Here is an 18,881-nt window from a genome sequence, read left to right as displayed (position 1 = left end):
GTCCTTGAAAAGGGCTCTTTGGAAAAGTAGGTGAATCCAACGCTCATCCTGCCAGGTGCTCCACCATCCTCAAAAACAAGGCTCTAAATCATGTGCTTACCTTGCCATCAGTGGGACTCCCCGAGCTCTCAAAGGCAACACTTAAGTGCTCACCTGCCCTACCAGCCTGGGCCCCGTGACACCATTTCAAATGGAGTCATTTCAGTTTGTTTCCTAATTAGTTCCTGAACTGATTCTTGGCCAACAGAGACTTGTGACCAACAGCTCCATAGCCAAAGGGTCATCCCATTAAAGAGAGCAGGGATTGCTTGCTGCGAGGCAGCTGGGAGGCCAGACATGCTCTGAGCAGGGCCTAAAGCAGGTTTTGGGTATTATGGAAAGCAAGTGTTTTCTTTTTCTGTTTGAGTGAGTGCCTGGTGAATGGCTCTCCCATAGGGGTCTGAAAAATGTGTTTGCACACACAAGCGTAACAAGCCTGAGTGAGCTTTTCCAGGAAGGTGGGTGTTTTGACTGAAGAACATCAAGGCTTTTTTAGGAGGGGTCTACAGGGAGGAGAGAGTGAGAGTCCTTGCAGGTAACCTCAACTTGCATGGCTAATGATGCTTTCATGCCTGCCAAACGCAGAGAAAAGAGCAGAGACCCATGCTGCAAGGACGGGGGGCAGACAGCCGAGGCTGACAGCCTGCCGGTGCCCATCACTAGGTAACCTCAGGCAGCTGATCCTTCCTCTAGAAGAAAAGCATTTCAACAGGGTCTTTTCAGTAGCAAGTAATGTGACAGTCTGCACCTACAAAGTGTTAGGCATGGTCCCTGGAGTACACCTAGCAGAGGCCACAGTAAGTAGAGCCAGCGTGAGGGGTGATTAATTCCTCTTTGTTAATAGGCTCTGGCCTAGCTATTTTCTCAGACTAATTCCCCCCTTTCCCCTTACTTGAGCTTATGAACTGCCCGTGCCCTGATTTCTGTTCCTAATTATATTTGTCAGATAGGCACCTGCCAGGTCAGGCGAAGGCGACCCTGAGCAGGTTCCTGATGAGCCTGCACTGCAAGGGGACCGCGATGCTGCCAGCAGAACAGGGCGTGGGAGCAAGAGAGAAGACAGAAACACTCACAAAGCTACTTGTCACTAAGGAAATGGAGAGCAGCAGACAAATAGCTGTTGCTCTGACGGTCATGGGCCTAAACAAGATTGCCTCTTCTCGTAAGCAAGCAGCAAGCAGCTTTTCATCAGAAAGCCCACAGGTCTCTGGAGGGGCCTATCTTATTTCTAATGAAATTTCATGAAAAAAGGCTTGTGTTTCTTGCTGAGCAGGATGGAAGCGGAGCAGGAGCTGTGAGCTGATAAGAATCCCCCAAGCATTAACACTCTCCTTTTCCCTTTATTATTGCATCATCGTAAACAAAATACAAATTGCCTTTATTCCTTTTCTCAAATACTGAAAGCGTCTCCCTTCTTCCTAGCTGAGAACTAAATTGTTTTGCAGTGATGTTAGATATGCAGGCACAGGAGAGCAGGTATAGATGCTGAAGCTTATCAAATTATTGTCAGCACCTGTTCAATTGCAAATTCACTCCTAGCCAACGCAACCTCCTTGCTTGGGAATGACTGCGTGGTTGTGCAGTTTAACGAGGAGACAGACTGATTTGTAAAACGGTGATAAAAATGCAGAGTGGAGGAGGCATTCGCTGCACTAACTGCCTGAGTCTGATAACACTTCTTGCTCCAAACTCCATCCACCCTTCTCCACGCTGGTGAAGATGAATTATACGAGAACTAATTTCACTGTTTTCAAACACTTTCACTAGATAAGAGCTCACCAAAGATGGTTCTAGCTATACTGTGTTTCAGCTTTTTGTGTCATAAACAAAGCCCTGATGGATCATGTGCATTTTTTTCAAACTCCTTGATCTGTCAATACAAAACAAACCCAGGCACCCTATTGCTGAAAGTACCGGAGAGGTCTCAAGGTCCGCAGAAGTCTCAACACTCGAAGGACACCCAGGATCTTAGCTCCGCCTGCCGATGCCATGGAGACAATAATGTCAATGATAGATACAAAGACCAGGACTCCATCTAGGACATTCCAGCTGCTCTGGAGATAGGTGTTCTCCCCAGAGAAAAAGCCAAGAGCTACCACCTAGAACCAGGAGAAAAGGCACATTTAAATCTAATCAGCTTAATCATAGCTATGTCATGTCTTCAGTCTTTGCCAGGTCTCACCAAGGATCATGAGATGGAGACGTAATTACCTTAACCATCATTTCAGCCACAAAGATTGCAGTGAAAATGTAATTGGAAACACTTAGGAATATCCTTTCCTGTAAAACATAGAGCAACAGAAAGTAGCAAGTTATTTAAAGAGATTAGAAAATAAACATCTTTCATCTCGTGGGATCTTTCCCTGACAAGACTGAGATGTGAGTGTAGAATCAAGCAATAAAATGACTCAGGCACTCACCGTGCTGTGTGGGTCTATATCTGGTCGCTCCAGCGCTATAGTGATGCAGTTGAGAAATATGAAGACCAGCACCACATGATCAAACATTTTGTGGGCAATGACCTTCTGGCACATCACTCGGAACCTGCAGAAAGGAAGGGGAGAAAAACGTCCTTCACATAACTGGATCAGCAAGGGATTCCCATCCTAATGGCCTGTCCTCAAAAGCCTTCCATGGCAGCTGTGTCACCAGCATCAGCCCAGGTGGTAAGCTAGTCTATCTACAAGCACTAACTCCTGAAGCCATTATTATTAATGCAGAAAAACAGATGTAATGATGGATGTTATTAATGATGGCTAAACCATTCTTCTTCCTACACAGGCATGGAAAGACCCATGCAGTGATTCTGTCCACATATAACAGAAATGTTACCTAAATATCAGGAGTCAAATTTCTAAAATTCTCAGTGCTTCTCCATCAAAGAGGAATTTTTCCCATGGAAAGGCTAGCTAAATATGCAGTATTCAGTTACCTCAAAACCCTGGCATTTCACTGGGATTTCTTACCGATTCTGTGGGGAAAACAAGTAGAGGGACCAATCTTCGTGATTCTTGCACCACTCTGGTTTGTAGGGCTCTAGGACTTTACGAATCCGGTAGCAGTAACTCTGCAGAGAAAAGAAGAAACACCTTTTTTCCTCTTTTATTTTTCTGCCTCTTCAGCCATCATAATCCCCCGGTGAAAGGGGGCAGTACCTGGCATTTCACAGCGCCTGCAGGGAGCCCCAGCATTTGTGAGAGAGCTAGGGTAGGCATGGGGAAGGGATGCTGCATTCTTCCAGAAAACCAGAAAGGAAAGGGGTGGAAGAAAGGAGCTGACTTACAGTGAGATATGAACATGACAAAGCCAGACTTCTGGGCAGGCACCATTTTGAGATACAAAGTTCTGTCAAAACCAAAAAGACCTCAAACAACCAAAAAATTAAGTAATGGAGAGAATACTCCTTTCTCTGGGTTTTCAACATATGAGATGCCGAACAGTTAGCTCTTGTGAGCAAAGACACTAGCTAACTGTTGTGAACTAAAGAGCTCAATTTTGGATGCATGCTGGGCCAGAGGAACAATCTCAGTCAGTCAAAAGACCAGGCAAATGTGTGCACATCCTCTTGTGGTTTTACCTTGTTGGAGACCACTGAAATGTAACACCCCACCCCATTAGTTAACAAAACTCTCTGGGAAATGGAGGCCCATCCTTCAAATCTTCATTCATTTTGTCTACACCAGCTATTAGGCAGCAACACATCTGAGCCTGAGCTGGATTTTTAATCAGCCTTCCTGGAGTGGAAAAGTATCTTAACACATGAGCACCCAATTCCCCCTGAACTCACATCCTCCATGTCATCCTCATAGTCCAATGTATCCTCCTTGTGGCTGTCGATGCGCAGGAAGAACTCACTGGGGACATGCACCATCTTGCCGTTGCAGTCTTGGTACTCGGCAGGCAGAACGGCCACAGGGCTGATACTGAGCGAGTGGCGCATGGTAGGCAGCTGGAGCAGCTCGGGCAGGTCCAGGGAGCTGCGGTAGTCCAGGGACTCTGCCCGGCGGTGCAGTGAGGCCCTGCTGACCGTGCTGGACTTGGCATCATCGGAGTCATCGTCTGTGCTGCCTTTCCCCTCCCCTGAGAGCAAGGACTCTCTTTCTCCTGACTGGTTCTTCTTTTTGAGGCTCGGGGCTCTGCCCAGGCTGTTCCAGCTTGAGCGTCGGCTCCCCCAGTTGCTGCTGGTCCCCCAGTTGGCACAAGGGGAACTGCGGAGGCTAGACTGAGAGAGGAGGAAAGCATTTGAGGTTTCATTTGCAGGAGGAGGCCAAAGAGAACGGCATTTTGCCCAGATTGGAGGACCCTCCCTGTTGCAAGTCGTCTTCCCCTTCCAGCTTTCCTTACAACTCTGATTTTATCATGTCAATGCCTCAAGAAGGGAGCCAAGCACCCAGCTGAGCCCCCACTGGAGACACTCTTTAAACTACACCTGCAGCACACCTACCAATTCCCTATGCTGCATGATTTCCTGTGGTACTGGCAACATCGGTTATTCATAAAAACTGAACCCAGAGACGCAACCGACAAAGTGGCATTTTCTTTCCTCTTGCAAAAGTGGTTTCAGCACATATCTCCCCCAGCTTCCAAAGGGGCTCCAGCACTTAAGCCACCCAAGTGCCTGTTGGACATTGTGCCTGCATTCACATTACCTTCTCTTTAATTTGCTGCGTAAGGAGGTGCAATGAGTGTGTCTCTCACAGCAAATTTCTGCCAGTGATCGGTGTGTCACTGCACTTTGGCTCGCAGGTGGTTGCCAGGGTGAGAGCACTTAAGGTCAGAGCAGAAAAACTAGAAGGAAAATTCCTTTTCCCTCCATGGCTTCCTCCTGGCACAGAAACAAGGCAAACTACCTTCCTCCTTCTCACCACTGTTTGCCAACTCTTCTCTGACTGCTTCATCTTCCTTTGGCTGGTGGCACTGACATGCTCTCAGAGAAAGGATTTAAACCACGAGCAACCTTTTCCAGCAACTCACAATCCCATGAAACCTCAAGGCAAACAACAGAGTCATCTCTATTTTCTTTTCAAAAGCATTACCTTGACTAAGCAGCTTACCAAAGGGGATAGTGGCTCTGTTTCTGCGTGAAGTGCCTTCACGGTCCGCTGCCTTGATTTGAACACGATATTGCAGTTACAGAGCAGGGGAACAGGACAGATAAGCAGCAGCAGCAATCCACTTTGTCTATTAACTCTGCTCCCTCTGTTTTCACAGAGCTGCCCTCCTGCTCTCCTGGTGCAGGCAAGATGAAATCATTTGCCAAAGCAGTCTACTCCAGCCAGCTCTCTCCCCTCCACGAGCACCTGGTTGCAATCCGTTAGCTCACATCTCGCTTCCTCTCTGTTTCCCCTCCAAAAGGGTTGCTGAACCATAACTGGAGCTCAGCTGCTGTGCTGGTGGGGACAAATGCTTCACACCCTTTGTGCCCAAGTGAGTTCCAGCTGTAACCCTAAAACACTGTGGAGGGAACCAGGCCTCAACCTGCTCCACAGGAACACCTGACACAGCTTCTCCAAGACACCACAGCATGACCAGAGTGGCTGGCAGAAGGCAGCTGCTTCTTCTCAGAGAGATTTGCTGGGGCAACTGCATGAATGTGTCTTGTCTCAGGTCGCTTTCCTTCAGTAAGGTGGGTTAGCATGAACTCCCAATGCGATGCTGGGCAGTAAACCCTGAATCCCAGGGCATCTGTGTTTCCCCCCACCACATACTCACTGTCCTTGACTGTCATGTTGTCACTGTCTTGCCCCAGCATACCACTCTCCTCCATTTCTCCCTCCTGAATCTGTTCTCCTCCTCCCATTCCTCTTACTTGTCACCTCTACCACACTCCTCTCCATTTTCTAGCGACGTACACACAGTGGGAACACATCAGCTGGCATTGCTGAGTTGTGGCAGCACCAGGAAACAGAGACATATAGTGGGAAATACCAGACAATCTTCTTTAACAAGAACCGACTATAAATACACACATCGTCTGTGCTGCTTGCAAGCACTTGAAGGAGTGCTGTTAGCACTGGGAACCTACCAAGGACTTCTGATCATAGCTCAAGGGGTCTAGCGAAGCATTGCTCCCTCTCCTCGAGTCCACAAAAGTGTGCACTGAATCCATGTGTGGGGAACACTTCGGCGTGGGCATAGGTGTGGCAGCAGTGCGCATAATTATAGGAGGTGGCATGCTCCCCCTGCCTTCCAAGTGTCCATTCGGGGTGACAGCGAGTGAGTACATCTTCATCTCTGGAAAGAGAGAGATAACATGAGGTGGCTCAGCTACAGAAATCACTGTTCAAAATGGACATTGTTCCTTGGGTTTTCTGGAGACTTTGCTGAAAGGAGATCAAATTTTGTGGGCAATGCTAAGATCACCCACCTACTTTGATAGGAGACATAAGGCAAATGTCAAGACCTTTTAAGAGGCCTTCAGCACTGGCTGAGCTTGGAACTCATTAGCCTCCAAAGAAAGTTTCCTTTGCTCAGTGTTTCTTGGGATACGGAGAGTGGAGTCACAGTTTTTTGGTGTTGGGAGAGACCAGGGAAAGGACACTGAGAACTGCCTAAATACACTCTGGTAAATTAATCTCTTCTCCTTGTCATAGACTTTTCCACAGAGATTTTTATGCAGTTCTGATCTGTTTCGAATTCCCTCATCAGGAAGGAACTAAGCAAACATTAGTCATTGTCTTTAGTCATCTGTTTGGGGGACAGGAAATGGAAATGGCTTCTAAATATCCACACACCTGGAAGGCTAAACCTCCTGTAATAGAGAAATCTAATAGCAGATCTCTGTGGTAATTGCAGAAAGCATCTATTTTAGCTGTGCAGCAAGTAAAAAGCCCTCTCTAGAGAGGTGTTGCAGCCACACAATGTTAGACTCATACAGAAAGCTGTTTCATCCTTGCTACAGACTGCAGCAACCATATTCACACTGCAAACTAACCAGAGGCTACAGAACACACCACCTCCAGCACTACTGAGTGCCGTAACACCCAGAACCAAAAGCCATGACAAATACAAAAGTTAAGTTGAACAAACTCCTGTTTTGCTGGGCTTAGTGGATTCTGCTTTAATGACTGTAGAACCAGGGTGTTAGGGAGGGGGAAGAATGGGACCATTTGCCATCAGCGGGAGAGAAGGACAAGCCTGTACTTTCACAGGTAGCAATGGGAAATGATCCCATGTCCACCTTGTTTGGTTACTGCAATGAGAAATTCAGGTGAGTGCATTATTGCTGCTATTTTTCCTCCACTGGCTGCTTTTGCAATGCTGTATACTTTGTATCATCTGTTTACTTGCTGGCTTGGGCACAAAGGCTGATCTGCACCGCAGAAGTCCATGGGAATATTGTCACTCCCTTTGAGGGGTGGAAGTTCGAATTCAAAATTTGTTAATCTGCAATACACAAGTTTCTCGTCAGTGCATCTGTTTACAGACCAGTAGCTTTGTAACAGATTTGTTAATGTCCTTACGCTTTTTAGTCACTGGTTGGCACCTACGAGGCTTATGGAGGCGCACAATTATTCATGGACTTTGACTGACGAAGAGTTCAGCCCTATTTCCTATTTCTGTATTACCTGAGAAGAGGTGACAATGTTTCCTCCACCTATAAATCGCTTATTACTTGAAGCTGCCCAGCAAATGGTTGCTAAAGGAAATGTAAGCTGTGGCTTCCTTGCCAACTGTTTGCAATGGAGATTCATTTGTTCGCTTGGTGTTTGGAATCTTTGCTTGATCTGCAGGCCGGACAGCTCCATCACCTCGCTCTGATCCAGCTTTGTCTCCTTAGCTTCCCCGGCAAATTACTTACGCTCCTTCCTCAGCTAAATTCCATCTGCTCACCACAATCAATATCATTTCCTTAGCTGAAATGAATCCTGGTTTAGAGGCATTTAAAGGAATCCTAACAAAAGCCCAAGCTGAGAATAAAAATGCAGAGGAACTAAGCCAGCTCCTGTTTACCATCATGCTATTTACTGTGCTTAAATATCTGATCCCTTCCCATCCTATTTGCAAACTCTGCAGAGTGAAGACCGTCTCCTATGATCCTATGTTTATAGTGCACTAGTACAATGTGACCTTATTTCAAAACAGTTGCAGTGACCTCCTATAACACAAATAAACAGCAACATTTCCACCAATCAAACCTCACCTAGATGCATTTGTGTGAGAAACCAAAGAGAACAGATGAGAACATGATTGATTTGAAAAGCTGCTGAGAAGTAGTTTGTGAATATTGCTGTCAGTGAACCATTCTGTGATAATGATACAGAAGAAAAGATGGGACATAACTAAATATTCTTGTACAGCTAAAAATTAGGAAAGTATCTGTTTGAAGGAAATATTAACTTTCGAGTTTTTTTCTAAGCCTTCTCAACACTTTTTGCATAGCTGCCCTGTTAACATAGCTATCAGATTAATTTCCAAATAAATTAGCTACTAAATAAAAATCTTCCGCTTTCCTCCATAAATTTTGAGGAAAAGATGACTGCAGAAGCAGGGTTGTAGCAGAGCTCTAATTCATAAGAGAAAAAGAGAAGCAAAATCCTACCTGTTGCTCGGAGGTCTTTCAGCTTCTCAAAATCATCATCAAAGTTGGCAGAGTTCTTGTCCTCATCTGTGTCTGACCTATTGGCATCACCCTGTAGAGAGGTGAAGGGTAATTAACAGATCTTATTGCAATTAAAGTTTAGCACAAAGGCCATTTGGATTAGTTAGCAGCTCAGAGATACCTCAGCTCCTCTTGGTTAGAGCACAGCCCCAAGAACCAGGAGGGCAAATTCCCTTGACACTGCCCTACGAATGACCCTGGGTAAGTCCCTCTTCCCTGTTTTGATTCATTTTCTTACTTGGACAGAAAGGATGATGTTGTGGTTGTGAATACTATTCCTGCAATGTCGTTGCATTTCCTACACTGTGTCCAGCCTCACTGAACAGTGTGTCCCAGGGGAGAACATGAAAGCGCAGCTGTAATCAGAGAAGTGACTAAGAAAAATTGACATTGCAGGGTTCCATATTTGTTCTCTCCATGTTCCCAGCTGAAAGCACTTAGGTTTTAATGTCAAAGGATGTTGCAGGGTTTTTCTTTTTCATTTGACAGTGTTGTAAATTCAACCTCGATCTGAAAACCCAGCCCTGATTTGCTTCTTTCACGCTGGCTAGTAATCGAGACTGCACTGGGAAATCTCTTGGCAACACTGAAGCTGAGGCAGAAGAGAAGCAGGCCAGCTTGCCTGGCAACACGGCACCACCAGGACAGAGAATAGCCAAGAGCCCTTGGACTGGCTTTCCTCCTGAATGTCTGTTTAAGTGCTTCCTGTGGCTATTTTTCCCTTTCATACATATCTGCCTCTGCTACCAAAATGACCAGCCTAAATAATATACAAGCCCGGGGCAGAAGAGCTATTGTCAGGTTCTCCTCTGCCATGGAGTCAGCGGAAGGGAAGGAATCCAGCAGGCTCTCGGCATGACTCTGGCTTGATCCATCAAGACTGCAGAAAAGCTGTGCAAACTGGTACCAAATGGTTGGATTAAAGCAGCTGATCCTGGAAAAGGAGCACAGTTCCTTAATTGACGCCTGAACAAATCCCCATGGTTTCTAGAGACACGATGCTAAAGCAGCAGTGAACTTAATTTCATCTGTGATGTATTGCTAACTGGTGCAGCCAAAGAGACAGGATGACTGAAAGGCTTAAGTTTCCCTATTCATCTTCTCTGTTTTGGAGCAGGAGTAATAGTGCAGAGTAGCTGAAAGATTTGCATAATTTTGGAAGGTTTGTCTGCTTTTCCAGAGCAGCTCTGGGGTAAATTTCAAAATGACATGGGAACAACGTTAAGTACAAATATGCCATTATGGTCCTGTTTGAAGTCTTGCTGCTTGTTGTCCTAAGCATAAATGAGGAATAGTCTGTACTAAACATGTTCTTTGTGGCTAATTATACCTATTCTCTTCTAGGGATACCCCTGTCAAGCTTGCTCCATGGACAAATCAAAACCGAGATCAAGCTGAGATCTTTCTGTGATTCACATCACAACCTTTTACAGTGTTCTTGCTGAAATACTGCTGATGGTTCAGGGCTCTAGCGTGTACCCCCTTAGCTGCACAATTTGACCTGGAGTCACACTCCATCTGAGTGAAAGACAGACTTGAGTGAAGGGAGGAGAACTGCACATCAACATCTTCCACAACTGCTTACAGAGTCACCCTGAATGAGGACAAGACTAAGGAGATCAAAACAAAAATTTCTGACATATTCCCAACGTCTACTGGCAGAACCAGGGATGACAAAAGAAAAGAAATCCCAGCTCTACCAATACTTCCTCTTGTGAGTTGTGCAAGGAGACTTTAACAGTCTTTGGTTTACAACTAGAGCTAAGCTATTCATTTATAAGTGCAAGATTTGATTCAAGTCCTTGTAGCTGAAATACAGCCCTGAAAAGAGTTTTCTCTAGCATGGCTCATACTTTGCTATGAGGCATCTGACAAGCCTGTAGGCTTAATGTCAAGATTTATAACAAATGGAAGTGGAGAGCAAAATGTGTCCTGCAAATGTCATGCCTGTGGTTGCTGGCCTTTTCTGAGGCAGCACTGAGTGAATAATACAAGCTTTGAAAACTGCTCCATATTTAAGTCATGGTTTGTAACAGCTCCAAAAGGAGCCATTAAGTCCGAGCAAGAAAACGACATCCATTTGGCTAGGTCTGTAATCAGGCACTCAGAGGATACCGCACAGGGCTGCTGATTTCTGGCGTCACATTAGCACATGATCCAGCTCCGAGAGGGCAGGTAAGGAATGGGGGTCTGCACCTGTACAAAGGTACCTGCAACCTGCCAGGTTGCAGAGCAGAGAAAACTTCTTCTCTCTCAGAGCAAATGGTAACAAAGGATGCAAATGGGGCATGGGGGCTGCATGTGTAGCAGCAGCAGGAGACGGGCAAGGGCTCTCTGTGTCTAAATGCGAGATTACTCAAGCTAAAAAAGAAGCCTCTACGCACCAGAGAGGGACAGCCAGCCACAGGGCCAGAGGCAAACGAGAGTCCTCAGGATTCCCAAATGTTTTCTCCTTGGTGTGAGCATCAGTAGTGGTTCATACCAGCATCAAGAGGAGCAGGAGCAGTTTCCAGTTGTTCAGGTCACACATGCTGGTTATCATCTGTTTGGGTTTCCCTGGCATGTCCTCTTTTTCCACCCAGCTTTGCTGGTTGGTTGAGTCTGAGAATATCTGACATATGTCTGGTCACTGAATATTTCCTCTCTGGGCTGCCATGTGGCCAACTGTATTGGTTGCCTCTCCATTCAATTCAGGAAAATCTATCACTTTACCACAGACGTTAGTCTGCTACAGCCTGTGTCATTTTCTAGCAGGGTTGAGGTCCAGCACAGGCACTTTGAATACAATTAGCAGCTTTCCTAGAGGAAAACCCCTTCTGGGCAGGAAGAAAGCAGTTAATGCAGAGCCTTGAGGAATACTGATAATTATTTTGCTTTGCTCTTTCAAAGTTAGTGGCTAAAATGTCCATCTCTGTCTGCAACAGGTCGCAGTAGCACAGGAATATAGTGAAGGTGTTATAGATCCACAGCAGAGCCAGAGGATGCTGAGATCTGTGACACAGAAAACAGCTTCATGAGTTCAGACATAAACAGTGCTAGCATCAGCTCAAGGCACTGATACATGGTGTACAGGTTTGCTCTTGCAAGAGGACCTTCTAGCTATTCTTAGTAAGCTGTGCTGGATCTTCAGGGCATGGCCCACGCTGCACAAGCCATCAGGATGCTCACTAATGCAGTGCAGAGTTGTTTTTTGAAAGCAGTGAGCTGGACTACTTGGGTCCTCTCTGTGTGCGCAGGTGGCACCCATCGCCCTCAGCATCCATAAAACAGCCCTGAGCAATGTAGATCAGGGTTGTTTTTTTCCAAACTGGGGCTTGGCTCCTGTTGTTTCAATTAATTTTCCTCTGCTAGTGCTAGGAGGGAGCTGGGAGGGATGTTTTAATAATGAATCTATCCAGACATCCTTGAAGGACATAAATATGACTGTGCTGGCTGAGAGAAGAGAATTGTTGGTCCATGAATATTTCAATTATATTCCATGGTCAGTGACAGTGTGTCTAAGTGTAATGTAAACACAACAAATACGAGCATGATGCCATTTCTGGGGAAAAAATGAAAAGTTAAAAAAAAATAAAGTTTCTTTCTCTTCTTCCCCTTGGGAGCTAAGGCGGTGAAAACTGAAGCCATTTTCTCATTTTCTTTCCGAGTCTCTGTGTCTCCAAAGCCACTCAGTGCTAAGTTAACTTTCCCTTCTTGCATGTTGCAGAAGTAAAGAAGTAATAATTAAAAAATCCCAAAGTGTGACGCAAGCCCTTTCAATACCACTATTCTTAGCTTGAACTGGGACTGGATGATTTTACGTAAGTCTCAAAATCATTCCCATTTCCACTAAGACTTTGAAAAGGTTCTCTTTTTCTGAAAATATATATGTGCATACACATCATTATATTTACAGACGAAACAGGATCACTATTCTCATTTAAAATCTCCCCCAAATGGATTTGCTCTGATCTGAAAGGATGATGGAGAAGAGCAGGATAGGGCAGAGGATGATGGCTTTCGCTCTCTCAGGACGCTGAAAGCAGATTGGGAGTGGACTTGCCGAGGGAGTGGGGAGCTTAAGGGGTTGCAAGGGCCCCCCCACTCACACCAATACTGCACCATTTGCACCAGGGCGGTGTGCTGTTCCTGATCTCATGGCACAGGATTGCCTGCACAGCTGCTGAGGTTCCTGCTCAGTTCAGATCAGGACACTGTATATCACTGTTGCCCGAGAAATAACATAATTTCTCTAATCCTCTCCGTGTGAGATGAAATGCCTGCACTTTATCAAATTCCCTGCTCACTGACCTGATACAGACAGGATTAGCATTTATTTGTCCCACATCATCCCAGGTATTTCAATATTTAATGTTTGCAACCTTGAAACACAGCTTTTCTAACAGCTGTACTACTAGCCCCACGTTACGCGTAAGGGACCGTCGCAAGAAAAGGCCTGCATTCAGCCAGTCCACATCCTGCCCGGTCCCTGTGACTCCTGTTGGTGAGGCATCTCAAAGGCCTGAGGCTCACCATAAAGAAACCCAAAATACAGGACACAGGTGGGATTTAGGCAAGTCAAATCTGTCCTAAATGATTTTCTCATGGTCACACAAGAGACTGTAGCAGATCAACCAAAGTCTTGATCTCCCAAGTCCCATGCCTAGTCCAGTGAACCTTATTTGCAAAGACAGACTCATGGGAGCTCTGCATGCTCTGCCCAGCCCAGCTCATCTGTACCCCTTAAGGTTAAATTCAGGGTTGCCTGCATGCCCTAAAGTTTGCACTGATATGGGCTGATCCCTACTGATGCTTATGTGTGGTTCTCAGTTTTCTCCCTCCCTCTGCTCAAACCTCTTACCTCTGCTTGGAAGCCTTCTACCAGAATGGCAACAAGAAGGTTGAAGAGCACGTAATTGCCGAAGGTCATCAGGGCCACAAAATAGAGAGCTGCCCAGGAGGATGTAGAAGCCATCCCATTGTAGAGGACCACATTCCAGTCCTCTTGAGTGAGGATCTGCAGAGAGGCAGAGGGAAAGACTCTCTGATTATTGCACTCCTCTCATGGACAGCAGCTGCACACAAATACTCACTGACTCAGCCATTTCTGCCTCTCCTCTTGACCTTTTCTGAGCATAACCATTAGCAGGTCTCATGAGATGAGACAGCAAAATGTTCCTTTATTTAGATCTCTGCATGTGAGATCTCTCTCCCAGCCAAATCTCCACTCTCTGCAGGAGCATCTAGCACACTGCTGCCCAGGGAGATGACTTTTTCAGATACCAGCTGTGGTAACATGAAAGCTGCGCTGGTACAAGTCCCATCATTTGGTGGGTGTATTGCCTCCATTGATAACATCAGTAGATAAAAGGCCTGGGGCCACAGCTGTTGTCTCCTTTTGGAGCTACCCTTTCCTTTTGCCCTTCATAAGTTACCTGGAGCTGAGGGAAAGGGTAGGGGATATGGTATTTGACATGGTAAATAACAGAGGGTGGTTCAAGAAACTCAGGGAAGAAAAATGGTATCTCTTGGGTAAAAGCACTGACAAGCTGGGCAAAAACATGCACATCTTTGCAAAGCCTTGCTCCAAGGGACCTTCATCAGGGACTCTCACTCTCCTAGCTTTCCTGGAGCTCAAAAAAACCCAGGGCATACGAAAAACAGATGACACATTCATGCCCCAGATTAATCCAGGCTTATAATGAATATGGCCTCTAATCTCCCCCCCGTCCCAAAAACAAGGTGAGTTTGGGGACAGGAATGCAGTCGGCTGCACTGAGTCATGTCACTCATTAACCTTCACAGGATGTAGGGCCAAGCCCTTGTGCACTGTGCCAACTCTATTTGCCCATAGGACTGTTAAATGCAGACTTCTGTACTAATTTTACACAGCATAAAGGGAAAAATAGGAACCTGTGAGACTTATGCTGATTTCTCCTTGCTGAAAATTAAATCTCTCTTTGTATGACGGAAAACTTTGCAAGAGGTCATAATCTTCACAGTGAAGATCCTGGACTAGTTTGCACCTTGGATGCTACCATGGTGAACACCTACTCTGCATTTAGAAACCTAGCTCAACATTGTCTACGCTGTGCTACACTTGCTGGACTTGGGCTGTAAGGAATGAACTGTTAAACAGAAAAGACTAATCTTTATATTGAGAATGTCCTGAAAATACAGCTTATTAATCCATTGTGGAACATGCCAGTAATTGCAAGGATATAACAGATCTTGTCTGCAGAGGAAAAACAGTTTTTACACAAAGAATTTCCCAGCATGCAGAGCCAGTCACTCCAGCTCTGATTTGTGACAGTATTTGCCACCCCCAGTTAAATGAAACTGTCTGGAAAGTGCATTTTAGGGGCAGTGAAGGGTGCTGGCTTGTAACTCAGGAGAGAGAGCAGAACGGACAGTAGATACATAATGCGCTGTAGGTCTTGATGTAAGGAAAACAAAGCTGGATTTCCAGGCCTTCTCATACTTTACTTTTGCTAACAACAAATAGGCACCGTGATGCTTTTGGGTAGATTGCTTCTCCATCAGGGCTTGTAGAGACCAGCTAACTCAACTGGAAAATCACAAAGACAATTACTTTGTCCTAAAAACTCTGCAGTGCTATTTCAGCCCAAGTTGGATACTTAATGGAATACTTTTTTTTTGAAAAGCAAAATAATTTGTCTACCTGGTTTATATTAAAACTCCTGGGAGGACCCAGAGCTTACCTGAAAGACTGTCACAATGGCCCAAAGCAAGGAATCAAAATTCTTTCTATCTGGAACTGTGTCTCCCGTATCAGTTTTCAGGCTGAACTTGCATCCAAACAGATGCATGCCGAGAATGCTAGAGCGGGAAAGAAAGGGAGACAGAAGAAATATGTTATTGTGTGAAACATGGTTGTAAAAATCATTACAGTGCTTTTTTGGGGCACATTCTTTTCAGTGTGCTTGGTATGCCGGTGGTATCTCCCAGAAAGATGGGCTCTTGCCATTTGGTAATTCTATGCCAGGCTTCATTATAATTATCTACATCAAAGTTAATTCAGGAATCTCATTCGTCTAGAAAATGATAAATCACACTGTCAGCTGCTTGATCAATCTGGTTTCCAGGAACAGGATCTTGAGGAGCATCATAGGGTCAAACAGACAAAAGCTCTGGAGTCTGTATGACCTCCCTCTCAAATATGAAGCTGGTAGAATCCAGTTACTGACAGCTTCCTGAGACAGCTAAACGAGCCTCCCAGGAAAGCCACAGCAATTGTTTGACTGTTGTTGCCTGTTTGTGTTCCTCTGTAAAATTACAGAATTGCACGAAAAACTGAGACTGCAAAGAGGTAAATCGTCTGTTGGAGTCTGCCTGTCAGTCTATTGTGAGCACTTCTGTCATGTAGGCAGCCTCGCAAATGTGCTCCATTGTTATTCTAATCTACATATTACTTAAGCGAGCTGAACGATTAATCGAAGGAGAAAAGCTACAGTCTCTGGTACCTGAAGATAAAGATGAAGAGCATGAGCAACATGCAGAAAGTGGCTACGTTGTCCATTGTCTTCATCAGGACCACCAGCTGGCGACGGAGGGCGGGCATGAAACGCACCAGTTTCAGCACCCTGAGCAGCCGAAAAGTTCGTAGCACAGAGAGGCCTCCATCCGACTGGCCGATGATCTCCCAGACGCTGCAGGAACACAACAAGGGGAAGAGACTATACAACAGCAGTACTGTACCGTGAAAACCCTGAGCAGGCTGGTTTCTTACAAACTTCACAAGCTGTGCAAGCTTCTCCCACACATGCTGTGCCATCCCCAGTTTTGTCTGGGATACAGTGTTCCCTTCAAAGAGGACGCCAGAACAGTGCCCTCTTTCATCCTCCTGCTTGCCCTATTCTGCTCTGGGTTATGTGTTACTTTAGGGGTGGGAGGGCAGGCTGCTGGGATACGGACACTCACAGTACTCCTTTCCCAGGACCAGCCATTCTGCACTTCAGTGGAAAATTCACCACAGTGCCAGATGTGCGGCATAAATAAACCTTTTCTCCATCTGTCGGGTCCATTTACTTTGGATGGCCCTTCTAACGACAGGAATCTAAAAGGCCAGCGTAATTATAGCCCATCATACCCAGTGAGCACTGCATTAACACATGCCATGTCATTCTTAGTCCCTTGTTCCACTCCCCAAATGGTCTAAGCCCTCAGCAGAAAAGCCACAATGGCGAAAGAGCTGGCAGGGACCTGATGACAACAATAATCCCATCGAAGATGTTGTACGGGTTCTTGATGTAGCCAAAGAGGCCAAAGGCAAGGAGTTTCAGGAGCATCTCCAGGGCAAACATGCTGGTGAAGACGATGTTACTGATCTCCAAGGCATTGGTCAACTCGTCTGGCTACAAGACAAAAAAGCAAAATAGTCAAACAGATGCACAGAGGAAATGGCCAAGTACTGGTATAATCCTCCCCCTCTGGGATTTGTGCTAATGATGCACAAATGTTGCATCTTCCTGTATTCCTCCCAAAGAAGAGATAAAAGTCTAAAGGGAACAGCAGACAAGCAAGAGCCTTGCAGACAGTCCCTGTGAATTTTACTGGAAACATGGAATCTCAGCCCATTTCCGGAGCAGCTGCAGAACACGGTGCCCAACTGGACCAACACACTAAAGTTAACATAAAGGGGAGCGCTTGTGCACTTTTGTAAGAAACAACTATCCAGGTGAATGGATAGTATGGCTTGTAAGGCTCATATTAAGACTTGCATTGGTCAGGAACACCGTTTTTACCACACTAAGCTAAGCAGAGCTCTCTGGGTACTGCTAGATCCAAAGTAGGAGCACTTTGTCAATACAGCGTTGCTGTATTCACATACAAACAAAGCCCTTTTCCTGCAGGCATATTCTAAGAGAACTGGGAAAGCTAATACCAGCGAAAGTCAGTGGGATCAATAGTTTTATCCCCCTGAAGGCCTTTGGAAATCCTCCCCAAAAGCCCAAGATCTTGTTAAAATGTCAACGGTATGGCCCTGGGCTCATCCCCAGGTCAAGATTCCCTCTGTGGTCAGAGTGGTTTTCTCGGAGTCTGCAGGTTTGCATGCAGCTGAAATACAAAAACTGATCTTTCCATTCCCCTCCTCCACCACTGGTACCAAAAAAATTACCCAAGACTTGGGCTATAATCTGGCTTTTCAGGTATAGCCTTAGATGTTGCTTTCCTGTGAAGCGCAGGAGCGTCTGTCCAGCACCCTGGCTGGATGGTTCATGGCCAGAACATGGTGCGACAGTGACAAAAAGGTGGTCCTGGGTTTGTTCACTTACTGGAGCTATTCCCTCAAAGAACACCAGGCTCTGCAATGCGCTTTTCTATCGCTCAAGACCCATTCCTTTGCAAAAGAAAATGAGTCTTTTTATTTCCTCAATGAAATAATATCGTCTAGAAAAATGTGTTATTTTCATATCTGACTCATCTCCTGACTGATAATAGCTTCCTTTATTCCCCATCTGTCATTAGACACTATGTTAATAGTTGGCAGCTTCTTGGGGATGTTGTTGTATTATCTGAGGCTCCGCAGAGAGAAGACCATTGCGATACCGTGGCACAGGCATGTTTAACTCTGCGCTCTGCAAAATGAATGCTTGGCAATCGGGGGAGAGGCGGAAAGAGTTAACTCAGATCCCGGAAGAGCCCGAATATCCCCTACTATCGGTAGTGACAGTCTGTGGGCTGCTAATAAGCCATCATTCATAGGCTAAATTACTTTATGCAACAGACTGTCTTCTGCTCAATCATTTATTCAGGAGAGAGAGCACTAAGAGCCTGAGTCCTCATGATTATAATCCATATATGCTAATTACTAATGGACACCAGGGGAAAGACTGTGCCATCTTTGGTTCTCCAGGCTCTGCCAAGGGGCGGCCCAGGTGGCTGCACGGTGCATGGGACCAGCACGGCTCTCGGGCCACCCTCCGCATGCTTTCCTTGCCGTGTGCAAGGCAATTCCCTCCCCAACATGAACCAGCACTCGTCCCTTATTCCCTCCTCTGACGACACCAAAACATCACAGAGAGGTCTTTTCTTTGCAAGAAAAACACAGTTGAAGAAGAGGGCTGCTTGAGAATGGCATCTAACCAGCTCTCCAGTGGAGACTGTGCCTGAACTAGCCCCCCTGGCTCCCCAGGCCCTGTCCCGCTGTAAGCAGCAGGAGGGACGGGGCACCGTGCTCTCAGTGAACTCGAGCTGTTTGTCAAGAGCAGCGTGTGGCTGGCACGCTCGCAGTCTCTCT

At 45.9% G+C, this 18,881-nt stretch overlaps 1 protein-coding gene across 1 annotated transcript in view; it reads right to left on the bottom strand.

Moving 5' to 3' along the window:
* Positions 1–18,881, bottom strand: part of CACNA1H (calcium voltage-gated channel subunit alpha1 H) — a 253,608-nt gene that overhangs the window by 40,905 nt on the left and 193,822 nt on the right. Inside the window, exons 10-20 of the mRNA XM_026083083.1 lie at positions 16,844–16,995; positions 16,105–16,290; positions 15,343–15,460; positions 13,482–13,637; positions 8,582–8,672; positions 6,065–6,273; positions 3,827–4,261; positions 3,006–3,106; positions 2,460–2,583; positions 2,251–2,319; positions 1,954–2,138 (exon numbers count right to left, since the gene is read on the bottom strand). Of these exons, the coding sequence (XP_025938868.1) occupies positions 1,954–2,138; positions 2,251–2,319; positions 2,460–2,583; positions 3,006–3,106; positions 3,827–4,261; positions 6,065–6,273; positions 8,582–8,672; positions 13,482–13,637; positions 15,343–15,460; positions 16,105–16,290; positions 16,844–16,995 (1,826 nt within the window). The remainder of the gene's footprint in view (positions 1–1,953; positions 2,139–2,250; positions 2,320–2,459; positions 2,584–3,005; positions 3,107–3,826; positions 4,262–6,064; positions 6,274–8,581; positions 8,673–13,481; positions 13,638–15,342; positions 15,461–16,104; positions 16,291–16,843; positions 16,996–18,881) is intronic.

The sequence above is a fragment of the Apteryx rowi genome, unplaced genomic scaffold (genome assembly GCF_003343035.1).
Source record: "Apteryx rowi isolate R43461 unplaced genomic scaffold, aptRow1 scaffold_6, whole genome shotgun sequence".
Taxonomy (NCBI): domain Eukaryota; kingdom Metazoa; phylum Chordata; class Aves; order Apterygiformes; family Apterygidae; genus Apteryx; species Apteryx rowi.
This window is presented reverse-complemented; position numbering and strand designations above follow the sequence as displayed.